Here is a 12,690-nt window from a genome sequence, read left to right as displayed (position 1 = left end):
GTTAATTACCTTGCCCCTCATTGCTAATCTACTGAATAGTTGAGATAGTTAAATGGTTAAGGTTCAACCTCAGGGAATTGGACTTGAGAAGTGAAACTCTCAACTACCATACTATGCGTCCTCAAGACACAGCAGAAAGACTTTAGTATTAAAAGGAGACTTAGAATAATCTAGTCATGCTATTTCCCCGCTTAAAACCCTCACTGCTGTTACAAAACTGTCCAGTCCCAGGCTTGTTGGGTGTGATATCTTATAGGTCATTCCTTTGACTTTTAAACAATTTTCCTTTTATTGAGCCAGACAGCCCTCGCTGTACTTTCACTCGTGGTTTTAGATGATCCTGCCTTCTTAGCATCTTTCACAGATCAACTGTTCACTTATCTGGCCCCCATATGCTTTTTCTTCTTCAGGCTGAGCTCTTCAGGACTATTGATCATACCTTGTAGAACATAGTTCAGTGTAGTGGTTAAAGCAGAACAGCCCTTTATTTGAACTGTGGATTTGTCTTTAACTAGATGTAAGCTACTTATCTAAGCACTCTATACCTTAGTTTACTCTTTGTGAAAAAGGCAGATAATAGTAATTTGCAGGATTGCTTTGAGAATTAAAATATATAACTCATGTTATATAGAGTGTTTACTGTGTGCACTACAAAAAAATTAAATGATCAATAAATACTAGTGATGAAAGTTACTGATTTCTAGAACTCCCCACCCCCCCATCATCTTTTCTCCAAACAACTTCATTATCTCCCTTGGTTTGCATACTATTTTTTTTATTAATGCATATTTTTTAAGTGGCCACAATTTTTTTTCCTGTTCAAAGAAGCAAAATTCTTAAGTCTCCAGAGAAGAGCTTAGAGGCTCAAACTTCATCTTTTGGGAACTGTCGACCTCAGGGAGGCCCAGGCCTACTGACTTCCCACATGCTGTTTTCTTACTGCCTCATCTGTGAACATTGCAAAACTATCCCACCAGTGGTCAGCACAGTTGGAGTAGTTTTGGTTTTACTAGTCACTTCAAACCATCATATTAAGGCTATAAATAAAATAATGTTGTGGTTCTCATCTGTCTGCATCGTTGGAATAAGCTGAGAGAAATTGTAAATCAATATTTAGCATAATTGCAGAGATCTGGCAGGTTTGGATGCAAATAAAAGGAATGAAGAATGTAATATAAAATCATTAGTATAATAGTAGTTCAATCACCCTCTACAAAGTGGCAGGCAGCAGAGACTCATGGTCTAATTTTAGTTGGCAAAGACTTTTCTTATAAAGTGTTGGAAAATAATTGACCCTTCTGTCAATTACTCTTCTGTATTGGTCTTTCTTCAAGTTTCCTCAAAAGATTTTTGTTCTGTTTTGTTTTGTTTTTTTGTCCTACCTCCCTAGGAACTTTTCTTTCAATGCAATTTTGTATTACACTGCAAAAGCACTTATTTGACAAAAACAAAACAACAAAACATATTGTTGGCATGATCATCCACACTGTGCATTCTGAATTTTAAAAAAGCCAATCTAGGCAAAGCAAGCTTTTGAATCTCTTTTGGTATAAACTCTTTTCAGTTATTATCCTGAAGCAAAAGAGGGGTTATGATCCTTACACATGGATTTTTTGAAAGGATCTATGTCAAGGAATTTGGCCAATTGATTTTGTTTCCATTAACTATTTATTCATTTATTCCACAAAAATTGGCAGAGTGTTTACTGTAGACATGGCATCACAGTACAATCTGCAAGAGGGATACAGGGAGGAATCTTACATGAATCTAAAAGGAGTGATCAGGGGTGTCTCAGTCAGTTAAGCGTCCAATTCTTGATTTTGGCTCAGGTCATGATCTCGCAGTTCATGAGTTTGAGCCCAGTCTCAGGCTATGCCTTGACAGTGCAGAACCTGCTTGAGATTCTGTCTTTCCTCTCTCTCTGCCTCTATCCTGCTCATCCTCTCTCTCTCTCAAAATTAATATAAATAGATTTAAATATAAAAAATAAATAAAAGGAGTGCTCAAACATGATGAAAGAAATTCTGGTGTAAGGTAGGGAGACAAGGACCCTAGGAAAGGGACAGGTAGAATTCTATGAGAATTTCTGTGACATTCAGGCATCTTCTTTTTGAGTCCTTTGATCTGAGTTTACTGATGAGTTATGCCTACTTTTATAAATATAACCTCAGTATCCTGAATATAAAATGAGAGAGTTGACTAGACCTCATGTGGTCATTTCTATAAATAATCCTGTGGCTCCAGGTAAATACGTTTCCAGACCAGTAAACTTAGATCATCCACTTCAGGAAGCAGTCACAGCGTTTGACTTCATGGTGATAATTGCAAAAGGGAGAAGATTGAATTCTCCAGGGTCATGCATCCTATAAAGGGCAGAATTAGAATTTGACCTCAAGCCTTCTAGCCCCAAATCTCATCCTTTTTTTTATCTCATCAAATTTACTTTGGGCTGAAGTATTTGATATAGATTTATTTGCCTTAAATAACTACAGGAAAATCATTGCATCTGTTAAGAGTTTAAGTGTCTGGTCACGTATTTCTTAAATTTTTTCACTCTTAAATGACAGACATGCAGTGTTCAGTGATTGGAAGCTATGTAGTTTAATTTTTCTTTAGTTTTCTGGTTATTGGTGCTGTTTTCAGAGATTTTATTTGGGGAAGTTGTTCCCATCTAGATTTTATTTACTTCTTTGCTAAGAATCTTACTGAGATTCAAAATCTGAGTCTTGGTTTGTTGGCTTGAGTATGATGAGTTTCCTCACAGAGCTGAAATTCTGGGGATTCTTACAAGTCTTCTTAATGGACAGTGAGAAATCTATTTGGGTCAGGAGATGGAGCTCCATTGCTTGTGAATTGTAACATAATGCCAATCAAACCACAATATTCTATGATTTGTTTAACTTGCTTTCCCAATACAAAGACTTGATAAGTGAGTTGCAGAAACATTTTATCTGGTTGTCATTGCTTAGAACCCTATCTTGCCAGTGGAGACTTAAGGTAGGCCCTCCCCATCACTTCTCGGCCTTTTGGCTAAGATCAAGTGAAGGTAGGCCCTCTTTGAACACTATCAGACTCTACAAATTGCAGATTTGTAGATGCAAAGCACATCTTGATCATCTTTAGTAATAAAACCGTGCTCATTCACCTAAGTCTCATTTGATTTTGTTGAGCATAAAATGATGTAATCAGTTTTTCCAGACTGGTAGGTGAGTTGAACCTTTCCATTTGTGGCAATGTAAAGAGATATCTTGCATAAAATTTCTTGATTGAAATGCCACTGACAAATGTCAATGTGTTTTCCAGAGTCCTCATGCTCTTTTTGTTGGGGATAGGAAATGGCTGAACAGGTATATAAGCCCCTTTGGTCAAATATTGCATATAGAAGATGAATTTCTGGATAATACTATGTAAGGCATACTTCTATATGTTGACTCATATAATGAATCGTTTTATTTAATAGCTCCCATGATATATCTTGCCACTTACTTTTGAAATTTAGTTAGTGGTGTGCTGGTAAACTGGCTTTTCAGAAAGAAAAAGAACCTTGATTTATATAGTGTCTGTTAATTTCTGTGGTGTAACTATTCCCACAATGGCCAATTTCAAGCTAAAAATGGCTTGCAAAACTCATGAAAATTTTAACAATTATCTCATTAGATCCAGTATGAGTCAGCTCCAATACTCCACAGTTACTACTTTTAAAATATACTTTTGTATGCTTTTTGATTATTTTATGTGTAAAATCCTCTAACCTCAATTTGAGGCTTCTAATGGTGGCAACCCTGCCATATTCTTATATATGTCTTCTTTTCCTCTTCCTCAGATATATCTATATATGTGCAGTAATCAAGCATGTATAGTAACCTATGTCATCAATGCTAAGATTATTTTTTCACATTTTAACATTACTAAAATCATTTGTGCTTACGTCAGTGGCATGCTGCGGTGTAATTGGCAACATTTTCTTCTTTCTTAATGTTTCATATAATAATTATTTGAATTTAATGAGATATGTTAAATGCTGGTTAATTAGTGTTTGACGTGACTACAATTATATCCTATGGGCTAATCTGTCATTTCACATATTAGATTCACCTAAAGAAGTTATCTCTATATTGTTATCCTTACAAGAAAAATATATGGGGGCACCTGGGTGGCTCAGTTGGTTGAGCCAGGTCATGCTCAGGTCATGATCTCACTCTTTGTGGATTGGAGCCCCAAATCATGCTCTGTGCTGACAGCTTGCTCAGAGCCTGGAGCCTGCTTCAGATTGTGTCTCCTCTCTCTGCCCCTCCCCCGCTCATGCTCTGTCTCTGTCTCTCAAAAAGACATAAATGTTAAAAAAAAATTTTTTTTAAGAAAAAGATACTGTTTGAATATATTTGTCCCACAGTATACCTCTTGTTCTTTTGCCTTAGTGTTCACATTTGGCACATCAAAGTTTAGGCTCCCGTTTATTTTATTCCTCCTGGTGTGTTTCCAAGAACTGCCTTCTTCCATCTGGGAAGTGTCCTTTTTGAAAGTGAGGATCACTGACACGATTGAACATGGTCATTGGAAAATATGTGTTGTAGCCTAATTGCCATAACATTCAACAGCCAGTGTTTCTGCTCCCTGGCATCTGGAATATAGGAAAAGGCACATGATAGGCAGAATAATGGCCCCCCAAAAAAGTCAACGTCTTAGTCATCAGAACGTGTGCACATATTAATTTATGTGGCAAGGGGGAGTAAAGTTTCCACATGGAATTAAGGTTGCCAATCAGCTGACCCTAAAATAAAAAGATCATTCTAGATTAATGTGGGTAGACTTTTGTAAGTAATCACAAGTGTATCTGCATAGGCAAGAGGGAGGCAGAAAAGCCAGAACCTTGGGCGCCTGGGTGGTTCAGTTGTTTGAGCGTCCAAGTCTTGATTTTGGCTCAGGTCATATCTCCCAGTTTGTGAGATAGAGCTCCACTCAGTGATGGTGCAGACTTGACCGGCCATTGCTGGCTTTGGCAATGGAAGGGGGCCAGGAGCCAGGAAATGTAGGGAGCCTCTGGAATGTGGAAAAGATCCTCCCTTAGAGTCTCCAGAAGGAATGCAAATGTGATGACACCTTGAATTTAGTCTAGTGAGACCCATTTTGAACTTCTGACCTCTAGAAGTATACGATAATAAATTTGTGTTATTTAAGCTACTAATGTACTTTGGTACAACAGCAATAATAAATTAGTATAAGCTTCATTATTTCAGATGGGCGAGGTCACAATTTGAGCTAAATAAAACTGGTTGTGTCAAAATTATTCTTTATATTCTCTCTGAACAAGTTTGCTAGAGAAATTTGCATCGTAAAGCAAATTACAGAAATATATATTAAAGAATAAGATAATTTAAAGATTTTGGTACATCTCTTTTATGCTAAGGATATGGCCATTTATAAAGGAAAGTTATGTATTTGTTAATTTTTGTCTATAAGAATTTTCATTAAAATTTTTCTATTTCTATACTGGGGAATTTATGGAATTACATTTTTCTGTGAATATTTCATGATTCTTATTTTTCTGTCATCATACTTAGCATTCTGGTCCCTACCTGAGCAAGCCCTTGTGAGTGGCGTTTCACTGTGATCTGACAAATATTGTCAGGAACAGGTTTTAGGTTATATGATCTTCAACAAGTGACTTAACCTAAGGCTCAAATTCATATGTTGAAACCACAACCCCAGTGTGATGATATTTGGAGCTGGTGCTTTTGAGAGATAGGTCATGAGGATGGAGCCCTCATGATGGAATTCGTGCCCTTATAAGAAGAGATGAGAGAGAGCTTGCCTTTCTATCTGCACTGTGCAGAGTACAAAGAGAAGATGGCTGTTTGTCAACCAGGAAGAGGGCTCTCACCAAGAAATCTGACCATGCTGGCACGCTGATCTCAGACTTCCAGCTCCCAGTATTGTGAAAACTAAGTGTCTGTTGTTTAAGCCACCTAGTCCATTTTGTGACAGTGCTTGAACAGACTAAGACAGGAATTGGTACCAAGGAGTGGAATGCTGCTATAACACATACCTAAAAATGTGGAAGCAGGTTTGGAACTGGTAATGGGTAGAGACTGGAAAAGTTTTAAGGTGCAAAAACTTTTTTTTCCCAGCTTTCTTGAGCTATAATTGGCATATAGCATTGTGTAAGTTTAAGGTGTGCAACATGATGATTTGACAAATGTATATATTGAAAAATGATTACCTTAGTAAGGTTAGTTAGCACATCGGTCACCTCACATAATTACTTTTTTTTTTTTTTTTTTTTTGGTGTGGTGAGAACATTTAAGATCTCCTTTCTTAGCAACTTCCAACTATATAATATGATACCGTTAACTATAGTCACCATGCTGTATTGTACATTAGATCCCCAGAGTTTACTCATCTTCTAACTGAAAATTTGTACCGTTTCACCAACATTTCTTCATTTCTCCCACCCTCAATCCCTGACAACCATCATTCTACTCTCTGTGTCTATTAGATCTTTTTTTCCTAATTTTTTTAATGTTTATTTATTTTTGAGGGAGAAAAAGAGACAGAGTGCAAGTGGGGCAGGGGCAGAGAGAGAGGGAGACACAAAATCCGAAGCAGACTCCAGGCTCTGAGCTGTCAGCACAGTGCCTGACATGGGGCTGGAACTCACAAACCACAAGGTCATGACCTGAGCCAAAGTTGGATACTTAACCGACTAAGCCACCCAGGCTCTCCAGCCTATTAAATTTTTAAAATTGAGGAAAAAATCCACATACAAATGAGATCATACAGTGTTTATATTTCTCTGACATATTTAACTTAGTATAATGCCCTAAAGATGCATCCATGTTATTTCAAATGGCATCACATTTACAATGCAAATATATCACATTTTCTTTATCCATTTTTCCATTGATGGGCACTTAGAGTATTTCCATGCCTTGGCTATTATGAATAATGCTGCAGTGAACATGGGGTGCAGATACCTCTTCAAGATCATGATTTCATTTCTTTTGGATGTATTCCCAGAAGTGGGATTGCTGAATCATAAGGAATTCTATTTTTAATTTTTTGAGAAACCTCCATACTGTTTTCTACAGTGGCTGCACCAATTTATACTCCCACCACCAGTGCACAAGTGTTCGCTTTTCTCCTCATCCTCACCAACACTCATGTCCTACCTTTTTGATAATAGCCATCTTAACAGATGTGAGGTGGTATCTTATTGTGGTTTTGATTTCCACCTCCCTGATGATTAGTTGAACATCCCTTCATATACCTGTTGGCCGTGTGTATGCTTTTTGGGGGGGAAATGTCTATTCAGGTCTTCTGCTCATTTTTATTTGGATGGTGATGATGATGATGGTGATTTGCTACTGAGTTGTAATGAGCTCCTTATATATTTTGGATATTAACCCCTTATCAGATATTTGGTTTGCCAATATCTTCTTGTGAAGGGATTTTCTTGTGATTCTGGTCAGGGCTCAGAAAGAAAAGAGAGCTGAAGAGAAAGTTTACTTCTCAGAGAATACATAAATAATCATGTACAGAATGTTGGTAGAAATGTTGGTAGAAACAGAGAGTAAAGGCCATTCTGATGAGGTCTCAGATGGAAATGAGGAACATGTTATTGGAAACTGGAGGGAAGGTGATCCTTGTTAGAAAGTGTCAAGGAACTTGGCTGAGTTGTGTTCATGTTTTAGTGTTTTGTGGAAGGTGGAACAATCCAGGCATAGTTAGGTCACTGGCTCTCAGTTATGGAGCCAGTGATGGTGAAGCCAGGCTTGAACTGGAACTGAGTCTTAACCACGACATCTGTTCCTCTCACCAAGGGTAAGCAGTGTGGGAACAGGCAGTGCTGGGAGAGGAGGTTGAGGTTCAAGAGTGCTGAGGCCTGAAGAAATTCTATCACTGTGAAAAAGTGTTACCTTAGGTTTTCCCAGGACTGACTCATTAAATGATAATCTTTTTTTAGAGCTTTTATACTTTAGGAAAATGGAAGATCTATAATAGGGGCCTAAAAGAAATCACATGAGACTATGTATGTGGGGATGCTTGCAATCTGCAGCATGGGATGGGAATATTACATTCCTTGCCCAGCTTAGGGCACAGAATCTGACATGGAGACATGTAAACACTCACGATCTATTTGTGAATGAATCAGTTTATGACACAGGCAGAAATGAAGGATGCCCACATGTGCATGCACACACACATATGCACACACTCTGTATGTGCACACACACTTCCCCACTAGATTGGGAACTCAGTGGGTGCAGGGTCTGTGCTGTCTCTGTATCCCTAGTACCTTATGGAATACCCTGAAAATAGTCAGTGCTCAATAAATGTCTGTGATTAATAATATTATAGTGTCTGTCTGTTCATTTGGGGGTTTTATGGGATAGATTCTCTCTTTGGGGGCAGATGGAGGGATTGATAAGAAACCCCAACTTTATTATTTCAGAGCCTTATTTATATGTTCAACATTGCATGGGTTTGAGGGTTTAGTGTTGAAGCGCTGCAGCTGGAGAGACAGCACTCCCAGTGTCTCAGCAGCCTGCTCCTCTAATCCCGATGCACCACAGGAATGTGGGGTGTGTATTGAAGTGGAGGAAAGGGACAGGGCTGCTTTGTTTCCTGGGGTACTGTTTTCCCTGGTGCATTGAGCCAGGTGGCCGGTTGTTCTCCACCCAGAGACCAGGAGGTGAGTAAGCAGTCTTGTGCATCTGATAAAGAAGCCGATGAGTTAATCTGATCTGGGCATTTAGCTGTGGGACTTGGTATGAACAGCATGGACTTTAAATGATACAGTCCCAGTGGCCTGGTAATTGCTGTGACCAGTGCTGTTGTTGATCCTATGGATGGCAGCAGGGGAGGATCTCAGGACTGGGTAGTGTGACCAAAAGTCCAGCTTTGACCTGAGATGCAGAGAGTGACTTACAAAGGGAGTGGAGTGCTCCCAGTGCAACACAATTACCAACACAATCACCAAGTTCAGGTGAGGTGACCTCATCTGGCCCAGGGCTCTGCTGAGTATAAGAAAGAAAAGAACACGGTGTGTGTGTGTGTTGGGGAAACAGTGGCAGTGAGTGGTGAGGACAAAGGCAGAAACATTAGAAAAACTCTACCAATATAAATTTGTGGCTAGGTCAGTAAAGTTCTTATAGTTGAGTAAATGCAAAGGGAGGCTACAAACCCATACCAAGCACAAATGAAGAGAAGCAGAGCAGGAGGAATCAAACAGACCATGATTGTGGCTGAGACACAGGATTACTACCATCTCCCTGTGGAGGAGGCTTCATGGTCAGGACAGGGTACATTTATATGTATACAAGAGAAATGTTTGCATTGACTGCTATCTTAGTACCATCAGGCTGCTCTAACAGAGTACCATAGACTGGTACCTTAAACAATAGAAACTTATTTCTCACAGTTCTGGAAGCTGGAAAGTCCAAGATCAAGGTGTCAGCAAATTCAGTGTCTTCTGAGAGCTGCTTCCTGGTTCATACATGGCCATTCTCTTGCTGTATTCTCACATGGGGAAAGAGACAAGGGAGCTCTCTGGTGTCTCTTTTATAAGAGCACTAATCTCATTCATGAGGGCTCTACCCTCTGACCATATCACCTCCCAAAGCCCCCACCTCTTAATACCATCACATTGGGGGTTAGCACTTTAACATATAAATTTTGGGGGGAAACATTGAGTCCATAACAGCTGTTTTACTAAATCCATATACAGTTTACTCTAGTACAATGTCTTGTTATCAGTTTGTTAACCTAAAGTTTCAGTACAAAAAATAAATTAGGTACTGCTGAAAAAGAAATGACTGACCCTGGATCGACCCAGCTAGTTATTTTTCAGCTTTTCTGCCAAGTCCAGTTGTAAATGATAGTCATGGAAAGAGTAGCTCTACAAATGGTATCCCAACCAGGGATTTTCAGTCTTTCCTAAAGGTGAGAAAGCTGATGTGTTCAAAGGTTTCAACTCAACTGGGCATTTTAGTAAGACTGGAGGGGTGTCGTGGACACAAACTCGTTTCGTAGGAGCCTGAGAGAGAAGAATTAAGATGAAGTGGTGCCAAAGCTGGCTAAGCTTTATCCTTAGGACCTAAATATTGCAACAAATTCTGAATGGAAAGAAGGGGGTTATTTTCAGTCAGTAGGGAAGTTAAAGTTTATGTTATCCTAACTTTTTGACCCTATTTCATTTAATCAGGGTTTTAGCGCTCATAGCTATCCTAAAACTATTGACTTTTTTTAAAAACTTGAGCCTGAAAAACAGACAAAAGACTATATATGATATCTGTCTAATGATTTATCTTAAGAATCTGTGAGCTGTGGAATCATGATTGTTAGGACCGAGAGACACCTGCTCACCTTTCTGAAATGAGTTGCTGAAAAGATATTCTGAGATTCAGAAAGGGTAAGGGATACAGTGTTGACCTTTTGGAGACAGGAAACCTTTGATGAACTATAGGACTCCAAGACAGTTCATTTAAAAGATAGTTTCAAAGCATTATCTGGGGCTGGTTTCGTATGTGCATTACTGAAGCCCTCAGGTTGTCTTTTTACATAAACCCAGTGAAATAATGGTTTCCACAGTTGTTCACACGTCGGCAACCCTCGTGTGGCATCTTGCCTTCTGGGTTTTGTAACGGCTTTCGGTGTCTTTTGTGGACAAAATTAAACTTTTCTTACCATTTGACAGTATATAACTTTCCTAAGATGGGCATTAAGGAGAAAAGAGAAAGGAAAAGGTCACCAATACCATCTCCATGTAATTAAGGCAGCTAAATAAAATTGTCACTAATGACATTTACTTGATTTTATAAGTCCCTGCTCTAGCCTCCAAGTAAGTTAAGGATCAACTGCTCATAGTATGTATACACTGTAATCTGTGTTGCAGGTAATAGGGTATACATTTTTTTTAAGACAGCCTTATTTTAGGGTTATGTTTAGACTTGTGTTCTCTCTCTCTCTCTCTCTCTCTCTCTCTGCCTCTGTCTGTCTTCATCTCGCTCTGTATGTATACATATATATATATATGTACATATATTCACCTTTATGTATATGGACGTATATGGATGAACATATATACCTACATGTACATGTATGTGTATGTGCTTTTGTAAGGTGATAGTAATCAGTAGAGGATAAGTTAAAACTTAGAAAAAATAGCTTCAAACTTTGATTTATAGGCTCGGATTGACCATCTACCCAAGTATAACATCAATCAATTTGTTTTCTTTTAACTCTTAAAATAAAAGATCCTAGAAATCAAAAGTAATTTGTGAATTTTGGGGGAAGGGTGGGGAGTTCTGGATGTGGAATTAATGACATTGTCTGGAGATATCTGTCTATCTATCTATCTATCTATCTATCTATCTGGAAGTTAAGAGTTCTAAGCTGCTGACCTTAAATTTAGAAGTTTACACCAGTAAAAATAAGTCTCAAGCAAAATTGTGTTTTCATCTATTGACACATCATTATTTGGGAACACAATAAATAATATCTATAGGGATACCAAGAATAACACACGATTCTGACCTTCCAATCATGTGTAATATAACTCAAGGTTTCGCAGGGGGTGGGGGGAGTGGAGTGGCAGGTCCATCCAGTTTGTGTCAGGGAATGTTTTCTGGAAAGAGATGATTGTTAATCATGGGTCTTTATCCACTAGCTAAAGGGTCGGGGAAAGGCCTTGGCAGTAGAGGGACCATGCGTGGTATGCTGAAGTCATGAATGAATATGTTGAGGAGGTGCACGTAAGTTTGTTGCTAGAATTTAGGGTGAAGCAGGAGGCTGAAGAGTCCTCTGAAGGAATTCCCAAGTTTTCCATCAGGCTTCCTCTGTGAGGGCTTTCCTGACAACTGGAGTTGGTGGTGTCCATAACTCTCTGTGTCCCCGTGAGTTATGCATATTTCTGTTGTTGGATTTTTCACACCCAATTTAATTGTTCATGCCTGATTTCCATACTTGTGTGCAAAATAAACAATGTCAGGACTGTCCCAGTTCTTATCATAAAACCTGGAAAACAGTAATTGCTCAAAACCTGTTTATTAAACACATGAATGATTGTCTGTCTGGACAAGTGAATGATTATGCACAGTTTGGGGATGAGAAAGTCAAGAATTGCCTTGGTTATCAAGCAACACTTCATAAAACCTTAATGGTTTCATTTTTATCTTCCAGATTACTTGCAGCATATAATAGTCTTACTGATAAACACCTGACTGGATATTTTAACAACACAAGGATAAGACGGCATCTTTTAAGATCAGGGCTGGTAAGATTTGGTTTACTTTCTACCTGCCCTCTTGTTTCATTAAATCCAGTAATTTCCTCCCTTTTCTGGTTTTCTTTTTGAGCTAATCAGTGACACCTACCTCCTCATCCCCCCTTTTTTTTTTAGAAAAATTACTTCTTTTCCAGAGCTCAGATTATCTTTTTGAAGCTGTGTTTCAAAAGATAGGAAGAGAGGTCACAATGACTGCTAAAGCTACTTATAAATTATTGAGGAAAAACCCTATGAGCTTCCAATAGCATATTTTATTTATTTGTTAATTCATTTATTTATTCAACACGTATTCATTGAACACATTGTATGAGCCAGGAACTGTTAGGGATTAAGCACAGAGAAGACTTTACTGTCTTCAGAAAAAAAAAATATTATTTTTAATAATCACAGAATAAGGTGTGGAA

General features: G+C 38.5%; 1 protein-coding gene across 1 annotated transcript in view; it reads left to right on the top strand.

Moving 5' to 3' along the window:
* ERICH3 (glutamate rich 3) overlaps nucleotides 1-12,690 on the top strand; it is a 104,329-nt gene that overhangs the window by 13,677 nt on the left and 77,962 nt on the right. The window contains 1 exon segment of the mRNA XM_042948614.1: nucleotides 12,181-12,274. Within this exon segment, the coding sequence (XP_042804548.1) occupies nucleotides 12,181-12,274 (94 nt within the window).

The sequence above is a fragment of the Panthera leo genome, chromosome C1 (assembly GCF_018350215.1).
Source record: "Panthera leo isolate Ple1 chromosome C1, P.leo_Ple1_pat1.1, whole genome shotgun sequence".
In the NCBI taxonomy this organism is placed as follows: domain Eukaryota; kingdom Metazoa; phylum Chordata; class Mammalia; order Carnivora; family Felidae; genus Panthera; species Panthera leo.
The sequence above is the reverse complement of the archived record's forward strand: the minus strand, read 5'-3'. Positions and strand labels throughout refer to the sequence as shown.